The 22,285-nt window shown below is 45.5% G+C and overlaps 1 protein-coding gene across 1 annotated transcript; it reads left to right on the top strand.

The window, feature by feature from the left end:
* The first annotated feature begins 3,747 nt into the window (after positions 1 to 3,747).
* On the top strand, positions 3,748 to 20,310 carry LOC121834545 (trypsin-1-like). The gene is made up of 3 exons (XM_042288251.1): positions 3,748 to 3,829; positions 8,808 to 8,968; positions 20,140 to 20,310. Exons 1-3 carry the CDS (start codon positions 3,748 to 3,750, stop codon positions 20,308 to 20,310), a joined length of 414 nt encoding a protein of 137 aa, XP_042144185.1.
* Positions 20,311 to 22,285: the final 1,975 nt, after the last annotated feature.

Here is a 22,285-nt window from a genome sequence, read left to right as displayed (position 1 = left end):
TCGGTGCAAATTACAGTTCGTGGAATATATGCATTTAGGGAGATCGCGCTGACTAATAAAAACACATCTTTTGATATCTAACTGTAAGGAGTAAGCAATTTTTATCTTAATATACAGCTCAAAAGGAAAGTGAGTAAAAGAAGCTGGTAGATCAATCGAAAAAAAAAAACGCGTCGTCATTAATATTATTGTCTCTTCGAGTGCTTTCTTTAATTATGATCAAAAGGATCGTCTGCTATTTTCAGCCACCGCCGCTGAGTTTTCTTTTTGCCGTAGCTCAAGACGAAGCCAATCCGCGTAGTATCCAGGTTATTATCCCGGCCGTTCCAAAATCGAGTCGCGGATCATTTACTCGCGATGTCACGTGGTATTACCCTCTGACGTAGGAGGCAGGTTACTCGGGTAAAATTTGAAACATAGCCACAGTTGTAATACAACTTACGCGTTAAGAACCCACAAAAGAAAGCTCTCATGTCAGCCCTTTGAGTGCCGTGGCGACGTGGGCAATTGAAAGCGTCGCTGTGGTCGGCCTTCCACGATTGGCCGAACGCTGACTATGACGTCAAAAAAGGATTTATCATCGACGGAAATAAGAGGAATGGAAGAACTTCCATTTCGACGGTGTCGGCAGTGTTCCTTTGAGAGCGCAATGATTTCAAGCTTCCATCATGCTAATAACAAGTACCATCGAACTTGTTGTTTGCAAGGTCATGACGTCACAAGGGGGAACCATAGGAGGGCGCTACCAAAACATCTCGCCGCTAATAGGCAGTTTTCAAAGGCGGCAAGAGCTGTATGCGCGGCTGCTGGGTACGTGCTGACGGCGAACTTCCAGAATTCTTTTGCAACGTGCATTCCGCACCATCAAGATTGCCCGTTTTAGCAGTCTATTAATGTGAGCTCGTTCTGATCATGCGCTCTAAACATCGTCCTCGAATATGGTGTCCAGTGTTTACACCCTATACTCGTTGCGTTGTTTCGGTTCGGTCCCTGCTAGGGTGCCTTCATGTGCGCTTTGCTTAGGGTGGAGACATCTCGCCATTTTGTCACACACTTTTATTTTTATTTTTTTGTTCAGAAGCGCGTGAAAGAGCGTGTCCCTGCACGCGTTTGTGGTGCTGACTGTGCTATGGCGACATTTTGTTTTCGTCGATTTCTTTGTATTTTCCCCGTGAGCGCGAGCTGTCGGCATCGGGTACTACAAAGGGTGGCATCACCATAAACAGAAGGACATTGAGGCACCCTAGTCCCTGCATCTTCTAAAGTGGCTGCCAATGTGTTTTCTTTTTTTTTTTTTTTTGCATATAGCGGACTATTTTGTCCTGTGGTGTAACCTTGTGATGGCATTTGGGAAGTTTTATTTAGGAAACTTCTGTTTCTGTTTCCTTCTTTTATGTACCAGAATGGTGAATATATGTCGTTGAACCTCGCGCCTTATGGCGAGCACTGTATTTCAGAGTTAGTAACAAACTCTGAATTCGATGAGTGCAAGTTTGGAAAAAAAATGTATAAACGAATAACAAGATAGTGACACCAGGGTGTGGCGTTGTGGTGCCACTGCATAGTACCGTGTCTCGAAAATTGTATTACGAAAAAAATGTCCTAGGTTGAAGGCATGCTGAGATTAACTAACCTTCGAGTCATTAATAAAAAAAGAATACTTCATAAAGCATGCTACAGTGTTAGAGAAGTAAAAATGTGTGCTGCAAGTGGGAAAGAAACCTTGTACTCGAAGGGTCTAGAGCAGCAAGAAGGCGGTGTGGCTAGTTGAGATTATTAATTTTTGAAACAAAAAAAAGCTATTAGAGACAAACAGAAACGACAAGGGACGCCTCCTCAACCTGTGTTTCCATTGGTCCGCTTTCCTGAAATAACCCTTTTGTTTTGAGATATCTAGTGAAACAATAACCTATCTCGAGCCCTTTAGTAAAATCATAAACAAGGGCAAATTAAGTCAGTTTATATTTTGTACTAACAATTTCAATCACAGTCTTTCCTTGTAATAAAAACATCAGATACGATGGCCTTCATAATATAGAGAGTTTGTGCTGCGGCACTTGGACATTTTCTATAAAACATGTTAGCTTCATGTCCGTGGTAGTATTTTTAAAAGAGAATGAAATCTAAGAAGTGAGAGCTAATAAAAAAATACGCTGTATTTCTCCTTCTTTTTATTTTACCGTGTGTTTTCTTTGTGTGCTTTCTGCTCTAGGTCTTTCGCACTAAGCTACGCTGTAGTGGTCGGGGACCAGAACGTGAACAAAAAGGATTCTACGGAGGACAGAATTGGCGTGTCTTATGTAAGTGTGCGTTTATCATCGCGTATTGAAAGAGCCTGCTAACCGCGAAAGCTTGCTGCAGGCCTCAGAAACGCGACAAATATTACTAGCTTTTATACTCGCGATTTGACGCGTTTGAGGATAGGTTCCTAACTATAGTTACTTACTAAAGAAAATAGTACGCAGCTTCGTTTTTGTTTTCTTAATACAACTGTGATTAGGGTCAAAAATATTAATAATAATAATAATAATAATCCTATATTTGTATAATGCCGTGAAGATGATTAGCATCATCTTCACGTCAGTTATAGGAACAACTCAAAGCAAACACACAATGTCCGCTTACCGAGTTATTAACGTTACGTTGCAGTCATATGATTTACCGCGGGAATCGGGGACGCCAAGCTGATATCTCTCTACCTCGCTAATAAGTGTAAAGAGAGCGAAAGTATGACCATTCACCAGGTAGCCGTTATCCTTACCATTTTCCTGATAATTTATTTTTCCATCTTGCGACTTTCAGTTGACTAAAGTGAAAGACGCGTTGTAGGTCCTAAACCTACTACTCCTCTGATGCGCGTGCACTCTCCCTTCAAAAGACGTTGTCTGGAACGCGTCTTCGACTGGTGTGTTTAGTGTGATATCACAGCATACCTCAAAAGTGGTCCAGAAGGGACAACAAATCACGTCACAGGAGCCGGCGTGTCATGCTGTTCCATATCCCGATCCTGGCGGTTGGTTATAGAAGTCCTGACAAAACGTAAGACCGAACGCAAGTGCCGCTGTCGTAGCGGTGTCCCAAATTTTGACCGCTTTAGTTTTCGTGGACTGTAGGGTGAAGAACCAAGCTTCGGCAGACCAAGAGTTCACCCCAATACAAGTACAAATCTAAAACCCTAAATCCAAATTCAAATCCAAATCACCATGTCCACCCCCGCAGCTGTACCACAGCCATGATCACGGCAGGCTACAGCATGAAGCTTCTATGGCGTCCATAGGCAGAAACAATGAAACCACAAATAATTAAGGTGCATTATACACTCGGAAACACGTTCAAGGCACCATACTAAGACCGATGGTGATAAGCCTGCATTTATGCTTTGGAAGACTTCGGGGCACACCCACGTATAATGTGAAAGACAACACTCGATCTGGACTTTAACTACAACTAAGGTCATTACAGTCCCTATTATCTCCCGAATTGCCTAAAATAGTTCGGAGAGTGGAACCTAAACTTTGAGTTCCAAGCCTACACATTGGCCCAAAAAACTTTCTTTAAGGACTGGCAGGTGTCTTTTATAAGCATAGCGGGCTGGTCACGCTCATATTGTTCTTTCGGGCTAGCACTTCTGTTTCTTGCTTACAGTTCCGGCAACACCCTAAATGGAACCGCGCGACCGTGGACTACGACTACGCTGTCGTGAGGCTGGCGAGGAAGCTCAACTTTACCGGCAAGCACAAGCACTTGATGCCGATCTGTCTCCCAGAGAAGGATCAGAGCTTCGACGGAGAGACGTGCACGGCTTCGGGATGGGGACTCATCAAAGACCGTGAGTTAATTCACGCCAAGTCTGAGTCTTAAACTGCGCGCGAACGTTATAAGATATCACTTCATTTAACAAATCTGGACGAGACGCAGCAGCTCTAGTAAATTCATAGTATAGCCTGCAGATTTCAGCGCTACCGGCGGATAGTGCTGAAGGGGGATCCGGGCATTTCTGTGTAGGACGTTTCGGTGCGGTCTTTTTAGTGCACGGACTTTACGATGCACGGGCATTTCGGTGCACAGACTTTTCGGTGTGGGACTTTTCGGAGTGCGGACATTTCGGCGCACGGACTTTTCGGTGCACGAAAAATCAAAACACAAGTCTTTTTTTTTTTAACGTAATAAGCACAGTTCTAGCTAGAAATTTATTTTTCCGCACTTTATAAATTATTAGACTTGGTCATCCATTTACAGTCACTTACTCATATACAACCTAAGTGACTTTGTTAGGCGCAGCATCTTGAGGGAGGGCTGGATACGTTGGAAGTTAAGTTTAATTTGACGGTGTCTCTGTTCCAACGTACGCAATGGACGCATCACAGCGTGTTTGCGCGTTGGGTCAATACAGGCGTTCTCGGCGCCTTTTGTAAAGGTGTGGGCTTTATTATTGGTAATCTGTGTAGAAAAGGCCCCAACAGCTAGAAGCTTGAGATTTTTGAAAATTACCCTAGACATGTGATGCGACTAGTCCGTACGTTGGAAAAGAGAAACCAACAAACGAACCATAACGACCAACGTCTCCAATCCTCACGCAGGATGGTGCTGCACCGAACAAAATCACTTAGGTCGTATATGAGTAAGTGACCGTAAATGGATGACAAGTCTACAAATTTATAAAGTGCGAAAAAATAACTTTCTGGCTAGAATTGTGCTTATTACGTTTAGACAAAACTAAGAAACAAAACTCGTGATTTTGATTTCCCGTGCTCCGAAATGTCCGTGCACCGAAACGTCCTTGCACCGAAATGTCCACACACCAAAAAGTCCTACACCGAAAAGTCCGTGCACCGAAATGTCCGTGCACCGCAATGTCCGTGCACCGAAAAGTCCGTGCACCGAAAGTCCGTGCACCGAAAAGACCACACCGAAACGCCCTACACCGAAACGTCCTACACCGAAAGGACCTAGAACCTGCTGAAGAAAGAACACGAGATGGTGGGGCCCGTAGATAGTACTCTTCAGCGCTAAAAAGCACTGACAACGCTGAAAGTTGTTACGTTTCAGAAAGCTAATTAATCTGCACTTGCTGTAATTCGTTTCATTTCGCAATGAAAAACCGGTCAATAAACCTCAAAGTCAAAACTAAACTTACGACAGCCACTGAGTTCAAAGAGGCGCTAAATGCAATTCTAAAACAATACATCTTCCGAAAAAAGAAACTATTATTCAATTTCAGAATGATCCAATATATGGTTGAAGGATTTCCTTCAAAGTTTACAAGGAAATTTTGTTCCGCGAAATACAGCGGCCCAACGTTACCGCAAATTAAATCCAAACAATTAAAAAAAGTGAGGGAAGGGGGAAGAGAGAGAGAAACAATGGATGTATACGAGTCTGCCACAGGTTGCCACAAAACGGGCGACTAGGTACTATCCTTCCCATCAGAGCCAATCAGGGCTCGGCCTTTTGACGCCACTGCAGCCCCTGCGCAAAAAGCGGACGAGTTTTCGCCCCGTATAGTCACTGAATCGCGAGGCGTGGCTCATTATGCGCACACTCTTTTTGTCCTTCTTTGGCACCGCGAACGCTGCTTTCTCACTGGCTGCGGGGCGATAATTAGATGCTTGGACACACCCCGCGTTTCATAACCTGTCTATGACTACGCGGATCGTAAGTTCGTCTCCTTCTTCCGCAGGGGTAGCGATAATATCAGAACGCCGAGCTCTCACTGGCTGATGAATTGACAAAAAATAGTGGGTAAACCTCAAGGCGTCTAGCATGTCTTACTGCCTTTGCTCTAGCTTAAAAGCAATGTTTTTTTTTTGTTTGTTTTTTTGTTCTTTTTACCGCTTGGGGGCGCGACAACGCAACTCCTCCGAGTACTGCCTCAACCAAACTTGTACGGAATCCGTTACAAGTAACAAATTACTTGCAATGCTTTAGATTTATCGGCAAGTTTGTAAGGGAATAATTACATATTTTACAAAGTAATTGCAAAGTAATTTCCTTACTTATTAAGTAAGGGAAACAATCAGATCCAGACAGAGCTCGGCGTCGATCGAACGTCACCGCAACTGCTGCGCATGAAGCAGACGAATGGACCTTTTCAGAGAAGCGCTCTGCGCACGCGCCAGCGCCCGATGCCAAGTGCCGGAAGTCGGCACGAAAAATCGAGAAAATTCGGAAGGAGGCTGTGGATCAGCGAGTAGAACACGTAATTGCAGCATACATATAACTGTATTACACAAAGAAAAGAAAGTAGACGGAAAGAAAAACACGACGTTTGGGTGGACGCCACGGATGCCCCTCTTTCAAGTCGCGTTGGGCACAATCCGCAGCTCAGAGAGCGAAGAAACTGGTAGCGAGCGTTCATTATCGATTGGTAGCGCAGATCGGTCACTTCTTCGATTTTCAGTTCGTGCAGCCCCCGCCTGGCGCCGTCGGTATGTGGAAAAGGTCCATTGCTCTCCGCATACATGGCTTGCATTTACGTCACATCAATCGCCACTTCTCCGTTTCATGCTACTGTGGCCGTATACCTTGTGCAGCCTACGTTTCGCACCGTCAATATTTATCTTCTCAGCAAGGCTTGACGAGAAAAAAAAAACAAATTCGAGGGTGCAACATGTCGGCTGCAGAAGGTGCGGGCACAGGTGCATGGTACGCGGCAATGGCGGCTGGTACGGTGCCATATGACGTCACGTTCATCCAACATACTTCGGGCTCTGAAAAACTCAGAGTAGAGCTTGTGGAGAACGAAGGCGCAGAAAAAGGCCGGATCGGGCGGTTTCAGCTCGTATCAATCGCGCGGGTATGTCCGACAAAGGGGTGACATTCTACTTTCCTTCTATCCTTTTATTCCGGGAGGCTCCATTGACCATGTTGCTTTATGGACTGTCTAATAGATTGTGCGGCCAGGAATCGTGGTTTGATTCCACCCCCAGGGTTTTAGATTATATCAGTAACTGGGTTCGCGTCTCCGACCCATTGACCGTATGTTTGAAGCATAGTTGAACATCAGAAATTCGCTGCGGTATCCCTTCAAACTCTGTATAAAAAGCACCGATTGCAGCAAACAAACTGACGTTGTTGCGTAAAGATTAAGGCTTCCCGCGTATTAGCAATGCTCTCATTCTCAAAGTCGTGTAAAGAGTCATCAAACTCTGCGCAACGATTTGTTTGCAACAGCACGTGCAACTAAATATTTTTAAATAGATATTGAACTAAAAAATTTAGTGTCCATAATAAGTGCCGTACGAGCCAGCAGCCGCCGGTGTGCGGGAGCACACGCAAACAAATTGACGTCATAGTTCCCCATTCGCGCTTAAGATGAGAGTGAAATGTATGGGCTTCAGGCCAAAGGAAAATAAAGACAGTCTTTTTTATCTCCTCAAGTGAAGCATCATTGTTAAACCAATTAGTAGCTTACTTTTTACGTCAGACCCCACTGTGGAGATGAAAAGCTTGTGTTTAATCCCCTTTTCCCGAAGCCCACACATTTCACTGTCCTCTTAAGCGTGAATGGGGGACTATGGCGTGTGCTCGCGCACACCGGTAGCTCCTGGCTCGTGGACAGATCGTGCAACACTTAATATCGACACTGAAATGTTTGGTGCAGCACAAATCGGACAAAAGTAGAGTGTCAAAATCCATAAACCATTTTCAAAAGTGCGCTCCATCTAATAGCTGATGTCCCAATCAACTTAGTCCGTCACTATGTGGGCGCGAGCTCTGACCATGTATCAAACGCAAAGATTGCGTCAACGTTCGACATGAACTCGGCTCAACTTGCGTGGAAGACGAGTTTTAGTCAATGTCCCGCGATGACTCGGATCCAGTCACACGCTTCCTGCACAAAAGAACAATGGCAAGCGTCAAGGTTGCTTGATGGGGTCTTGAAAGGGGTCTGTTGTGTGGACACTAGGGTGCCTTCATGTGCGCTTTGCTTAGGATGGTGGCACCTTTCCATTTTGTCCCACACGTTTATTTTTATTTTATGTTCAGAAGCGCGTGAAAGAGCGTGGCCCTGCACGCGTTTGTGGCGTTGACTGTGCTATGGCGACATTTTGTTTTCGTCTATCTCTTTGTATTTTCCCCGTGAGCGCGTGCTGTCGGCATCGCGCACTACAAAGGGTGGCATCACCCTAAACAGAAGGACATTGAGGCGCCCTAGTGGACACTATTCATAAATTCCTACGTACCACATCTATAGTTTCCTTCGAGCACGATGAGCCAACAGGCGAAGATGAGGTGCCGAAGCTAAAGATATCTAACACAAGCGAAACTTGGGGGCGGCACGCTTTCAGAGCACGAGCTAAAGTCGGCAAACATTCCTAGTGTTAGAAGTGGACGTAAATGAACAGTACATGGAAGCTTAGTTCCACATTTCATCGCTATACACTCCTGACGGTCGAGTACGATTGTGAACAGCAAAGCTTATTCTTCACACACAGCTCACACATCATATAAAAGATAGTGTGTTCGCTTCGGGCGTGATGGACATGGTTATATACGATCAGACCTCAAGCATGTTGGAAGTGTATTTACCTCATGCAGGCCTCCAAGATGCCCGCAGACAGGTGTCTTATGACCAATGTACAAGAATGAATCAATCCTGGGACAGTCTGTGCAGACTGTCTCTTTATAAGGCATTAGCAGTGTGACCACTACTTAAGGTAACGCTACTACGGCAGGCAAAAGAGCGTACAGTCTGAGTGATGCAAAAAATGGCACCCCGACTGGGTACTTCGTAACTCGTGTAAGGTGTCAAATCCTTTGTACGATTTCGTAACAACGCTGTCTTACCCATATTGCCGCCGCAGAGACCCAGGAAGGCTCCCAAATGCCTGACCAGCTGCAAAAAGTGGACCTGCCCGTTGTACCTTACAACGTCTGCAAGGAATACTACGAGGCGGTTAACGTGGTTCACGAGGACACCATGATTTGCGCCGGCCCTGAAGAGGGCGGGAAATCTGTGTGTCAGGTAAGAATTCCTCGCGTCATTTTTCTTTCTTCTAACTTGTAAACAATGTTTTGTTTTATAAAACAACTATTTTGCACTACGATACCCAGCAATAATGACTATACACGCTAGGGTGAACATTTCTTGCCATTTTCCTCGTAGGCTTATTGGGCCACCTCCTCCTTTTTCCTACACCTTAAAGACCTATTCACACACACAAACACGTGCACACAAGCGCGCGCGCGCACTCAGCACTATAAATCAGTGGTGGAAATACCGCTCACCTTGCTCATGCAGCGCTGACTTCGCGCTACACTACAGTGATTCACCACTGATACAGCGCTGCATTAGTGCTAATTTACGTTTAAGGTACTGCTGTGTCATACCATGCCAAAGGAGACGCGGTAATTGTTTCATGTATGAGATATCTACGAAAAAATTAATTTGTATAAAGAACTTTTTGAACACCAAACAAAATATTTTTTGTGAAAAAAAATTTAGTTTTGCTGATATCATTCTCTAAATTTTTAGTATTTGCATAAACAAGTGTAGTGTAAAAAAAAACACGTTGCGAAAAAACAGTTGCGTACCATATAAATTAAAGGGGGCGCCTAATTATTAACATGTCCTATCTTACAGTAAAATACAAACATTGAAAGACGCCATTTTCAGTCCTAATAGAAGCGCTAAGAAAAGAAATTTGATAAGATACTTTTTTTTTGTAAGCTTGGAGTTGAATGTTAGCTACAATACTCTTTTTGTTTCTTTTCATAGAACTAAAAGTGAATTGCGCGTGGTAAATATTTGAAGCTTCGTTTTGTTGCGCTTTAATTTAATGACTAAATCTCCATGTTAAGCAGAAACGTCTTTATGGCATCGGGGTTCTCAACTTTCAAAATAGCCAAAACTTCAATCTACCTCGCTTGTATAACAAGTAAAAAAAAATGTAAAAAGTAATTTTACGGTTGCTGAGAAATTATTTTTTAAAGATGAGCTTCTCCGACCATGCATTCAGGCGCCCCGGCACTGAGGCGCTCACCTCGTAAGCGACGGAAGCCGGCATTCGCCAACGAGGCGTCAACAAGTAATGTGAGACGCCGCCGCTAGGTCTTCGACTCTCTCCTGAAATCCCTTTTTATTCAGTCAAAGCGGACGTTATTCTGACATCCACGCATCCGTATCCTCTTTACCTTGCGTAATGATACTGGCGTCTTAATTTCACTACCGACGAGCGCAAGCCTTCATCGTCCGCTTTCCGCGTTCGGAAATGCGCACTGCGCGTCCACCTCGTCTGTCGTATGTCCGGATGTAAAAACAATTCAGACCGAATGGTTCTTCACCGATGCAAGATGATAAGAGTGATGTCGCTTCATCATTGAACTTGAATTTATTTGGATAGAACTAAGATGTATTGAAGTTCGTTGGCGCATCCACCAAGGACGCGCTGCCGGAGAGTGACGACGTCATGAAAACGACTACGTCACTCTCTTAAGCGTCATTGTGGGCAGGACTTGCGGCAATCTTTTGGCGCCCCATATTGAAATCGGGGGTAAAAACGCAAAAACTAATCGATGAATATCTAAAAAAAAGCATTATATTTTCGCAAATTGGGTAAATTGGCCAAGCCTCTGATAGTAGTTGGCGTCAATACTTGAATGGCGAATTCAGCCATGAAACCATTAATTTCTCGGCAACAACAAAAATTGCTTTTCTAAGGTTTTGATATGTTGAGCAGATGAGGAGGATTTTAATTTTGGCTGTTTCAAAAGTTCCGGGCCTTGATGCCCACATTTTTTTTTTTCTGGCTCTCAATAAGGCCGTTTCTGCATAAAATGGAGAATTTTTCAATTAAAGGGATGGGAACCGAAATTTGGATTTCAAAAAAACAATGCTGGAGATGTACACGGGACGCTACAATCCCTACAACACTACTAGTAAGGCGATATCTCAAATGGACGGCCGTATTTTTGGAAAAAGAAGTCAAGTTTGAACCAGGCCGACGAGGCGCGTAACGTCAAGATACCTCCTCTCGTCGCTTCGCTCCCTCAAGGCCGCGATGCGGAGAAGACGCGAGGCCGTTCCCTCTCCTTCTCGAAGAAACATGACGTCAACATTCCTGCCAAATGCGCCTCTTTTTTTGAAAAATACGGTCATCCGTTCGAGATATCGCTGTACAAGTGATGTTTTGGTGTTTGCAGTGATCTGATTGGGTTAAGCCATTTTGGAGCACATTTTGGAGCAGCCAAAGCCGTGTTTTGGAGCAGCAAAAGTGGCCTTTGGAGCAGCCAAAACAGTGTTTCGGAGCAGCAAAAGTGGCTTTTGGAGCCACTTTTAATTGCTGGACAAACGAAGGGCACTTTGTGCTGTGTTGTGACGAAACTCGCTGATTTTTATTTTTAGTGCTGAGACATCCCACAAGTGTACAGTGTTGTAGGCATTGCCGAGCAATTCCGAAAAGAACGCTTGCCACCGTTTTACTGGATCCTGATGTGCCAGATTTTCGTCAAAAGTAAGCAAATGTAAAACAACGGATTGCAAGCGTCTCGGCTGGTGCCTCTATGATGCAGTCATGTTCACATGGCCGTGAAAGCAACTTCAGCAGGCTTGCAGTGGCACGTGCTTCGTCGCGCGAGCGGAGACAAAGGCTGTTCAATCGAAACCGAAAGAATGCCCCTCTCCTCCGTCGCCAACTGATTCTCAAAATAGTATGCTAAATGTAACTGTCCAGCACACGGCAAAAGAAAAAAAACAGTCGGGCGGCGCGTGTTTGCCAGGCCGGCAAACGAGGTACAAGCTAAACACACAGAAAAAAAAAAGTAACCTAAGCGCATCGATGCATGACATCGCGAGCCAGGGTCAAAACGTTCTTGGAGCGCTTTGTGCAACGACTAAACTCGAGACAAAGAGGGCGATGTGCGGGTTCAGTGTGCACAGATTGCCTTCCTTGCTTTAGCTCACTTCTCTTCAACTGTCTTTCGCGGTAGATTTTTCAGGTACCGGGGTCCCTCTCGAAAGAAAGCACACCGAGAAAAACCTAAGTAATCAATATTTCGGGAAGCAGCTTTTGTAGTAGAGTATGATTTAAATGTCAGGAATGTCGATGAACAAATTTAGAAAGCGCCAATCTGCAGCGACGTGGGAACGGCAACACCCGACGTCGCGCGACCACGGTGACTGTGGTTGCGCGAGCGTTTCAGCTCAGAAAGTGACTCTCGCCGCCCAAAAACGTGGTTTTGTTTGACAGCATGACGGCATGACGGCATGGCTGGCACCCGGCACACTAGCGTCGGAGCGTCCGCAAACGCACGCGTCTATCGTTGAAAAGATTAAAAAAAGACGCGAGACGAGATTGCCGAGACGACGAGAGACGAAAGCGCGAAACGCGAGAATAACCACTGGGAAAAACCATGCAAGACCGGATGGACGATTGACTCAGGGTACTTTGTGTCGGGCGGCCGCTTGCGCCACCTAGCTCACGCATGCTAAATTACAATTCTCAGTTTAGTTTCGGCTTTGAAAGGCGACCGAAATAGGTCCTTTGGCGCAGGCTTGGCGCAGATTACCCCTATTTTCGCAAAATGTAGCAGGATGTAGCAGAGTTAGCCCCTTGGCGCGGTTTGGCGCAATAGACCGATCTCACGCGGAGTTGCGCGACGCCACCGCTGCCGCGGTGCATTCTGGTACCTGTAGTTCTCCCCAGTTCTCCGGCCGCGTCGGTGTGCATTGTACACCCGGCGTTTGGAAATTTTCAGGTTAGCACGAGACTTTTAGCCAGGTGTTGACTCATGGTTTTCAAGTGGTGGCTTCACATGTTGTATGCCACGGAGCAAAAAGGCCTCGGATATTGTCTTCTCGCAAGAAAGAAGCATGGCAAAGAAAGGTCGACAGAGCCGGACAGAGCGGCAGGAAAAATAGCGGTTTACGATTTGTTTCGCGATTTGCTTCATAATTTATATCCAATTATTGCACGTCAGCTAAAATATGTAAGATACAGGGCACGAGGCATAGAGCGTCCCGAAGTGTTCCGTAAGCTGGAATCTCTCTGACCATTTGCTCCGTAGCGGCCTATTCGCTGGTCTATCTCAAAAAGGACCTCCGCACTGCTTTACGCAGGCCGTTTTTAATACACTTCTTACCCGGTGTATTTTGGTGCTTATAACTGTCATTGCGACGACATGTTTCAAGCACAACTGTGCTTCAAAAGATCAGGACAATCACTAAAAAAGAGTAGCGATTCCCGATATGCACCACTTGATATAAAACGACTTTTTTTTCGGAAGCAGCCTTCATTTTTTTTTTTTTCGTACCAACGCGAGAAGATTACATAATGCAATTTAGAAGTGCAACACGTACTTACCGCCAAAAATGTAACAAACTAACCTCATCCATTTTGTGGTGGTCTATTAGGGTGGTGTTACTGATCCATACTGCAATAGCACCAGTCGAGACTGCAGAAAAAAGCTTCCCCCGTCGGGGTGCCGCCTCGGTGGCTCCGAGGCGAGAGCGCCGGCCTACGGATCCCCAGGGGGCGGGTTCGAATCCCGACCGAGGTGCTCGCAATATGACGGAGGCTTATTGCGGAGAAGGCGCCGTGTAACCGAGCTTTCGGTTGCACGTCAAAAGATCCCCAGGTGGTCGAAATTAATCCTCAGTCCTCCGCTGGGGCGTGCCAGATGCCCGTCGTAGGTTTGGCACGTAAAACTCCCAAATTTGACTTCGACTTTTCCCCCGTCGGGCGACTGCTAGCGCTCGGATCTTGAGCAAACAAAATGCTCAAATCTTGATCGGATCGCTCGGATCTTGAGCAAACAAGATGCTGTTAATAAATTAGATGACTTCCTGCTCCACTTGCGCGTACAGCACAAAAATGTTGTAATTGCGGGAGATTTCAATATAGCGGGTGTACTGTGGGATGAAATGTTGCCTGGAACGCGGGAGCGTGAAACCGCCACTGGGATCCTAGATTTATGTTTTTCCCATGGGCTAAAACAGGTTGTTCGAGAGTATACACGCATTCAAGGCAATAGTAAGTCAGTTCTCGATCTCGTATTTTTAAGCGAAGGGGTTGCATCTCGACCGTACGAAGTTGAACTTTTCCCGGGTTTTTCAGATCACCTGATAGTTAGCGTGATCATGACCTTGACGCCGTTTAGAAAAACGCTCAGACCCGTTTCGTCCTACAGAGACTTCGGCATGGCTGATGACACGGCTATTTTAGACGAACTAGATTACCACTATGGACCGTTTGAGGAACTTAGTCGTGAGGAGTCAGTAAGTGTTAATGACCTCTGGTTGAAATTTAAAACACTCGTTCATAAATGTATAGACATGTACGTACCATTGAAAAGAAAACGTAAACGAATGCATAATCCTTGGGTGACGAGAGAAGCCATTCACTTAAAAAGAAAAATAGGGCGGCGCAGATTGCGGTGTCGTCGTACACCTAGTTCGGCGTTATCGGATGAAATCTCGGCTTTAAGCATGGCGCTGAAATCTGTGCTAAAAGAATCTAAATGCAAGTTTTATAACGTGACAATGCAAAAGTTTATCCGTGAGTCACCGCAAAAGTTTTGGAGGCATTTGGCACCAGCTAGGAAGTCAGTTTCCGAGATCAAAACGGAGCAAGGAATTATAAATGACAAGCGAGAGATTGCAGTTCAATTCAACGAGTTCTTTGCAAGCGTCTTCACAAAAGACGATAAGCAGTCTGTAGATTTTAGATCGCCAGCTCAAGTTCCACGGGCTGATGATGACCTGCAACTGTCAGTTGAGGGTATTTTGGCTCTGTTGCTTGACTTAAAAACTTCCAAATCCATGGGGCCGGACGAAATTCCAAATTCTTTTCTAAAGCGATATGCAGAGTGGACGGCAATGTATCTGCACTTAATTTTTAATAAGTCGATTATGACTAGCACTGTACCCTATGACTGGAAGCTCAGTAAGATAATTCCAATACTGAAAAGTGGAGATGCTATGTCAGTATGCAATTATAGACCTATCGCGCTAACGTCTACATCGTGCAAAGTTCTTGAGCATATTGTTTCTAAACATATCCGGCAATTTCTTTTATCGAATAACGTTCTCAGCCAGTACCAGCACGGGTTCCGCAAGGGGCTGTCAACGGTCACTCAACTATGCCGTTGGCTATGCTCAACTTGCTATGCCCACCCCCCTTCTGTAATGCCTTCGGGCCCTGAAGGGTATCAATAAATAAATAAATAAATAAATAGTAGAAACCATGCATTATTTTTGTGAGGTATCGGATCGTAAGGGACAAACAGACATCATATTTTTAGACTTTAAGAAGGCGTTCGACAAAGTTAATCATAGAAAGCTCTTAATTAAAATGATTTCCATCTTGGGAGATAATAAGATTGTTCGGTGGATTGGGGCCTTTCTAAATGATCGTCGACAGTTTGTAAGTATTGATGGGGTTAGCTCGGACGAGTGTGATGTGAACTCGGGTGTTCCACAGGGTTCTGTCCTGGGTCCCCTGCTGTTTTTGGTTTTTGTTAATGACCTTATCCAAGATTCACCTGTAAAAGCCAGATTATTTGCCGACGATTGTATTATTTATACTGAAGTGACGTCCGTTAATGATCAAATTATGCTAAACGAATATTTGTCTCAGATCAATGAATGGTGTGTTAAGTGGCAAATGTCGATAAACTTAGACAAGACAGTATGTATGACGATCACTCATAAACGACAGCCGTTAGAGTATATGTATATGCTGCAAGGAAAAGCCTTAAGCCGAGTGTCAGAGTTTAGATACCTTGGTCTTACAATGGCCTCAAACCTAAGTTGGACTCCGCACGTTAGCAATATAATCGGAAAAGCTAACAAAAGATTAGGGTACATCAGGCGCACTCTTAAACTCGCTTCCCCAGAAACAAAACTCGCAGCATACAAGATGCTAATAAGGCCTTTATTAGAATACGCATGTGAAGTCTGGGACCCGCATGTTAAATATCTTATATCAAATCTGGAGCAAGTTCAACGGCGTGCGTTACGTTTTGTTTTTTCTAGCTATAGACGGCTGGACTCTGTGTCACCTCTTTATAAAAGGGCAAATCTACCCCTCCTTCAGGTGCGGAGGAAGCAGAAGCGGCTTAACCTTTTTTATAACATAATGAATAACTTGGTTCTAGTAAATAAGCAACAGTATATTAAGGAGAGCATGTCGCGTATAACCCGCAGCAAGCATGCTCGGTATGTGGAAGAGCGGAAGTTTTCTAAGGACTGTTTTAGGTATTCGTTCTTCTTACAAACAGCGCGAGACTGGAACAAACTACCCGCACATGTTGTTACCGCTGAAACTCGAGAAGAGTTTAGTTCCCTTATTTCAGAGATTTCTGACAGCAGTACCTAGAGTTGTCATTTCATCATTGTGTTAAATTCGTGTTATTAATCTGTGCATTTTGAGCGTGTGTATTTTTTTGTGTTGTAAAAAATCCACTCCTATCTTGGTCCTGTGTAGGACCGATAGTATTTCAAATAAATAAATAAATAAATAAACACTGAATAGAAACTGTGCACGGAAAACCATCTCCACCCGAAGCTTTCAGGTATCCGGCATGGTTGCTTCTTTTTGATAGATGTCAATTATTACGGCGCGTCAGGCATGGCCTTTCTGTAGATCAGTTCTTTGTGTGCAGGCTTCTCCCGCTGTTCATCTGTACTCTGTCGCACAGGCTGTCAACCAGAATTAAACAACTTTTAGAAAACTATCACTGACCGAGAAGGTGTATTTAGCTCCTCTTACTTGATGGCTAATTAAACGTTATGCACAAGACTGAGCCCCACCAAGCTCAGCTTTTCATCCCATTTGATGCTGTTCCGTGATGCTACACCGAGCCTATGGTCCCTCGAATTTTCTTGTTCTTTGCTATTGCACAAGATGTTCACTTGTTTGCAAGGTAATTGAGACGTCCGAGGACTCGGAATGCTCGAGTAGTGGCGCCGTTCTTTTTTTTTTTTTTTTTTTTTTTTTTTTTTCCGCGGCCGCAGTCGGATTATTCCGTGAACGGCAGTGGGCTCACGCGTTCACGAAGACGAAGAAGCAGATGACGACGAAGCAGACGACAAAGCGATTCTAAAGCGATAAGACGACTGAAACTGCCTTTCTGCCCTTGCTGAGGAAAGAAAGGCTTCACAAACAACACAATCTTATGAAGTAAAAACATGCAAGAGAATCAAGGTGATACCGGGGCGTGCCAAATGATAATCTATGATTATGTACGTACGCGCAGCCGAATGTAGCCGGGAAACCGGGAAGGGATGACTACAAGTAGCATGGCGGCGGCACCACTTCCGGATTACGCGCGCCTGCGCAGTTCGCTTGGTGACATCGGTCTATTGGCGCAGCAATCACATCACTGTGTTTGTAGCATCCCATTGCACGCTTTGCCGCGTGTTTTGGGGAATCCAGATTTCGGTTCAGTATCCCTTTAATGCGGGGGGGTACAACGATTTTAAGATTAAAAGAATTTTCACCTCATCATTTTTACGTTGGTTATCGTGTCCCGGGGGATAGAGAAAATATCTCCTTCATTCAAGAATATTGCGATTCCGCTGCATTTAAGCAAGAGTCGAGCTTTTTCCCCACCTGCAGCCGCGGGTGGCAGCCGAAGGAACTACGGCGAAAAGGTTACGTGACCTCGCTCGGTTCTAAGCAGCAGCACAACGCCCGCTATTGTCAGCAGAGAGAGGGAGAGGAAGCGTCCTCCGAGAAAGCACACGGGAAGCTACACGGCACCTCGAATTACGTCACCAGGAGGGGGACCAGGTGTGACCCCGAAGACTGGGAGTGAGTTGAGGGGCGCCGGAAATGCCAATATTTATCCTTTTTTTTTACGCAACCATTAGGACACGCAGGCGAGATCGGCTTTCTGTTCTTTACTTCAGAAGTGTCAGAAGGCAAATTCCACAAATTGTTGACCGAAGTCCGGAAACCCTTTAATTAAGACGCAAGAAAACCATGTTTTAAAAATTTACCGCGTGCCATTCATTTATTAGGTCTATTAGAACAAACGAAAAAAAGTGATTTAGCTAACACTTAACTCTAAGCTGACTAAAAAAAATAAACGAAATCTCATAAAATCTTTTTTTAGAGCTCATATCTGGACTTAAAATGGCGCCTTTAAATGTTTGTATTTTACTGAAAGATAGGGCATGTCATTAAGTAATTAGACGCCCACTTAAATTGGTGTTGTACGGAAGCGTTTTTTTCACACTATTTTTTTTTCTGAACCACGCGGGTTTTATGAAAAATTCCAGAAATTTAGAGCATAATATAAACAAGAACAAAATTTTTTTTTCACGAGAAAAAAAAGTTTTTTTTTTTTTAATTTGAGAAGCTTTTTTTATTAAAAATAATCTTTTTTGTACATATATCAGATATGCAAAAATTGCCGTGTCTCCTTTGGCATGGAAGGACCCTGCGGCATCTGCGCTGTGCCCATAGGCCAACACGCTGTTAGCAAACAAGTCCCCGCTTGCCCACACACGGTGCGGGCACTGGCGATGCGCAGGAACCTGATTCGCGCGAGCTGTCAACGTGTCAACGCATGCGCCACGCCGACAGCAACGTCACCGCAGCGCCGTGACGTCAGGGACGGGAGTCGGTGTATATAGCGTCAATGAAGCGCTGCGATGTATACAGGACATATCGTATATTTTTCACACTGATCATACATCATACAAAAGACAGTCTCCAAACACCAGTCACCGCGATATCCGTGGTTCGAGTGCCAGGGGCGGATGCAGGAATTTCCTGAGGGGGGGGGGGGGGGGGGGGGGGGTCAGGTGTTGGTCAGCGTACCATATGTTTAGAAACCCCCTCCCCCTCTCCTTCCTTTTACGCCCTAAATTTTACACATGCAGAAATGAAGAGGGGGGTCATGACATCCGGACCCCCCCTCTAAATCCGCCCCTGAGTGCCGCGTACCAAGTGTCTCTCTGAACTTGTTGCCATGCGGCATTCGAAGCGCGGATCTCGAAGTGAATCGTGTTCGAATCCGTTTGCCGCTTGCCCTTTGTATGATGTTTAAACAGTGTGACACCGGCTTAAGGACCAGTACGTTTTGCAAACCTTCAAAAAATCAAATTCCCGACGTACATACCCGAAATTTAACATCAAAATGCTGTTTCGCCAAAAAAAAAAAAAAAGCTTTTATTTTTTTTTTTTAGTTCTTACTTTGGAGGTGGTGATATATTAAAAAACTTAACAGGGTCTCTTTTGTTATCCCTAAGATGACTTGAAGGCGAAAGCCCAAGTGCCGATGTAAACGTGATAGCGATCCTCTGAAAACAGCGCACTCTCTGATGACGTTCTTTTGGCGCCGTTTCGTTGCTACCTTTCGTGTCGCCGACGAGTTTTCGTACTTTTCGTGTCGCCGACGTGTTTTCGCTCAAGGACTTTGAAGGTCGACTGAACGAAGATAAGGCTTTCGCCTGAATAAAACAAAAAGGGCTGCCGTGCATTTTCAATTACAATACCAGCCTGTTCGTCGTCCGCTCACTGGTTGGCGAGCTCGTTCCCCGTTGGCTTAGTGAATGCTAAAATGCTTAGGACCCATAGTAGAGGCCGCCGACGAGCAGGATAATAGCCGTAAGAAATAATTTTAACGAAATATATGAACGATAACCACCTGGGAACAAGCGCGCAACCCACTGGGAAGACGACGATCATCCGCTACGACTTCAAAATATGCACAGTCCTCGTTTTCCCTCTATTTTTGATACTTCAACACCCCTCAGCTGACCTTTCAAAAAATACACATAAAACTTTATCCGAACCGAACCATGTGTTGCGAATTCCAGGTATGTACTACGTTTGGAATTCAAATTTTGCAAGGCGTGCCACCTATGGTAATATGTGTGTGGTGTGCGCGCGCGCGTGCGTGCGTGTGTGTGCTGTGTGTGTGTGTGCGCGCGTGCGTGTGTGTGTGCGCGCGTGCGTGCGTGTGTGTGCTGTGTGTGTGTGTGCGCGTGCGTGTGTGTGTGCGCGCGCGCGCGTGTGTGTGTGTGTGTGTGCGTGCGTGCGTGCGTGCGTGTGTGTGTGGGGGGGGGGCTGTTTTCTTGTTTACATGGCGATCTTTTTCTGTGATATTTTTCCTCGGAGTAGAAGGTTTCTATTAATCCCCACATATTTTGAAACGTTATCCGCTCGCAAACATTCCCGCTCGCAGGGAGACTCGGGAGGACCGCTGCAGTGCGCTAGAGAAGACGGCCACTACGTTCTCGCCGGAGCGACGTCCTGGGGCACGACGTGCGCGGCGCCCAAGCAGCCGGCCGTCTTCTCCAGAATGTCGACCCAAGTGGACTGGATCCGGACGGTCACTCGGACCGGGCAACAGTAGCGGAGCCCGCCTCGACACGCCGGCACGATGCACGCAATAAACGAGAAGTTGTCCGAGACTTCGCAACCTGTAGCAAACTTCAGACCTGATCATTCTTAGAAAGACGAAATATTAAAGCATAAAATGCATTTTAAACCCCCCCTCCCCCCCCCCCCCCCCCCCCCCCCCGAAAAAAACAAAAAAACCATCCTTCAAACTTTTGTGCGTTTGACCATCCGTGCACTTTCCGATACTTTTAACAGAATAATTGATGTGGCGTGACCAAAGGCTCTGGCGTGACCTATACATTAATTCAATGTACCCGCTACCGCTAAATCTAGCGGGGAAAATGAGGTCACCTGACCTCAAGTCACGTCCTTTAAACAGATTCGGCTTCCCCTCTAAACTTAAGGTGTAAATTAGCCTCACGCGACCTACGCACTACTTCACTTTACCCCCTAGATTTAGCGGGAAAAATCGATGTCACACGACCTGACGTCACGTGACCAATGCACCGATTCAGTTTCCTCACTAAATTGATAAAATATAGGTAGTGCTTCCCTACCTCGAAACGACCGTTTAATGTCTTCTGAACAGATATAAACGATTGCTCCTTAGATGCTGCATTTTGTATACTCGAGAGACATTGGAGATAAATGTTGCTGCCGATTTCTCGTTAAAACCATTTCACTTTCAATGCAGATTGTTGGGCTAGTTGGTACTGGGAATTTGACGTCACGATGGTGCTTAAGACGAGGGCAAAAGGGAGACTAGGTAACACGGAGCGCTCCGTGTTGTCTAGTCCCCGTTTTGTTTTCGTCTTAAGCGCCATCTTGACGTCACATTTCAATTTGTTTCCGTCTTTCCCTAAGCAGCACGCTGTATTTTGTCGTGTTTCTCGTATTTACTCGTTTTAATACGCACTAATTCGGTGCTTCGCAACCCTTAAGCCGCTTTCACACAGCTAATAGGTCACGAAAAAAAAAAAGAGACAGTCTGCGGGACACTAGGTAGTTATCGGGAACCTTTTTTGCGCATCCGATACTATACGATGGGCCTTCCGGTAGGGACTGCGCATATCCGAGTCTTCATTGGTAGCGAATGCGCTGTTCGTACCAGAGGGCCCATCGTACCGTATCGGAGGTGCAAAAATGGTTCCTTGAAACTCCCTACGGTTCCCTAAGACAGTTCCCTAAAACGGTTCCCTAAAACTCCCTACGCGCCCTACTGAAGCGGCTTCCTTCCCTGTATGGCAGCCTATCGCGCAAAAACAGTCTGCAGCTCTGTTCGACGCTTGCGTACTTATGCAGCAAACATTCTTCGAACATAGGCTTTGAGTCGTGTCAACACTAAAATCATGTTATCATGTCTCCAGTGCACACCGTGTTGTTGTTGTATGATGTATGATTAGTGTTAATGCGGCTTGGTCTTGCCGTGCCTACCACGGTGTTCAAGCACTCCGTTGCGTGTTGAGAATACCAGAGCAAGGTCCTCGCTCAAAGCCCTCCACGCTTTCCTCTTTAGCACGGTGAACGCTGGAGAGGAGGTGAGTGGAGAGGAGGAGACCACCCATCGTGGCAGTCATAGAGCTTCGTGGGACGGACCTGCTCCGCTTTTCGTAACCTTCCATATACATAGTCATTGACAGCGTAACGAGCGCGGAGAATATTATAATACGTTCCGGAGCCCATGATATCGCCGCATCACCCAAGTAAGAATTACAACAACAACAAAAAATCACGAAGCAAGAAGTTTGAAGATAATAAGCCGCACGCTTGCGTGGAGTGCTATCTACGAGTAACGAACTTGCGGATGGGCGAAAGCTGTGAAACCCTGACCACACGACCGTGATCATGCTTCTCAAATATACAAACTCATATGGTGACAAGTTAGTTTATGATGTATGGCGACTTGTGCCTTTGTTGGCACCGGGAAGGGTTCCTAAGCGCCGCGGTCGATTGACCACCAGCGCCACCATGGACAAATGAAGCAATAC

The sequence above is a fragment of the Ixodes scapularis genome, unplaced genomic scaffold, assembly GCF_016920785.2.
Source record: "Ixodes scapularis isolate PalLabHiFi unplaced genomic scaffold, ASM1692078v2 ptg001354l_1__unscaffolded, whole genome shotgun sequence".
Lineage (NCBI taxonomy): Eukaryota > Metazoa > Arthropoda > Arachnida > Ixodida > Ixodidae > Ixodes > Ixodes scapularis.
Note: the sequence above shows the minus strand (reverse complement) of the source record. Positions and strands in the feature narration are given on the sequence as shown.

What these genes read in the sequence shown, in the direction of transcription:
- LOC121834545 (XM_042288251.1), top strand. Translation starts at nt 3,748, where the DNA reads ATGCCGATCTGTCTCCCAGAGAAGGATCAGAGCTTCGACGGAGAGACG. An exon ending in ATGGGGACTCATCAAAGACC is followed by an intron (nt 3,830 to 8,807) that starts GTGAGTTAATTC and finishes TTGCCGCCGCAG; the next exon opens with AGACCCAGGAAGGCTCCCAA. An exon ending in GCGGGAAATCTGTGTGTCAG is followed by an intron (nt 8,969 to 20,139) that starts GTAAGAATTCCT and finishes TCCCGCTCGCAG; the next exon opens with GGAGACTCGGGAGGACCGCT.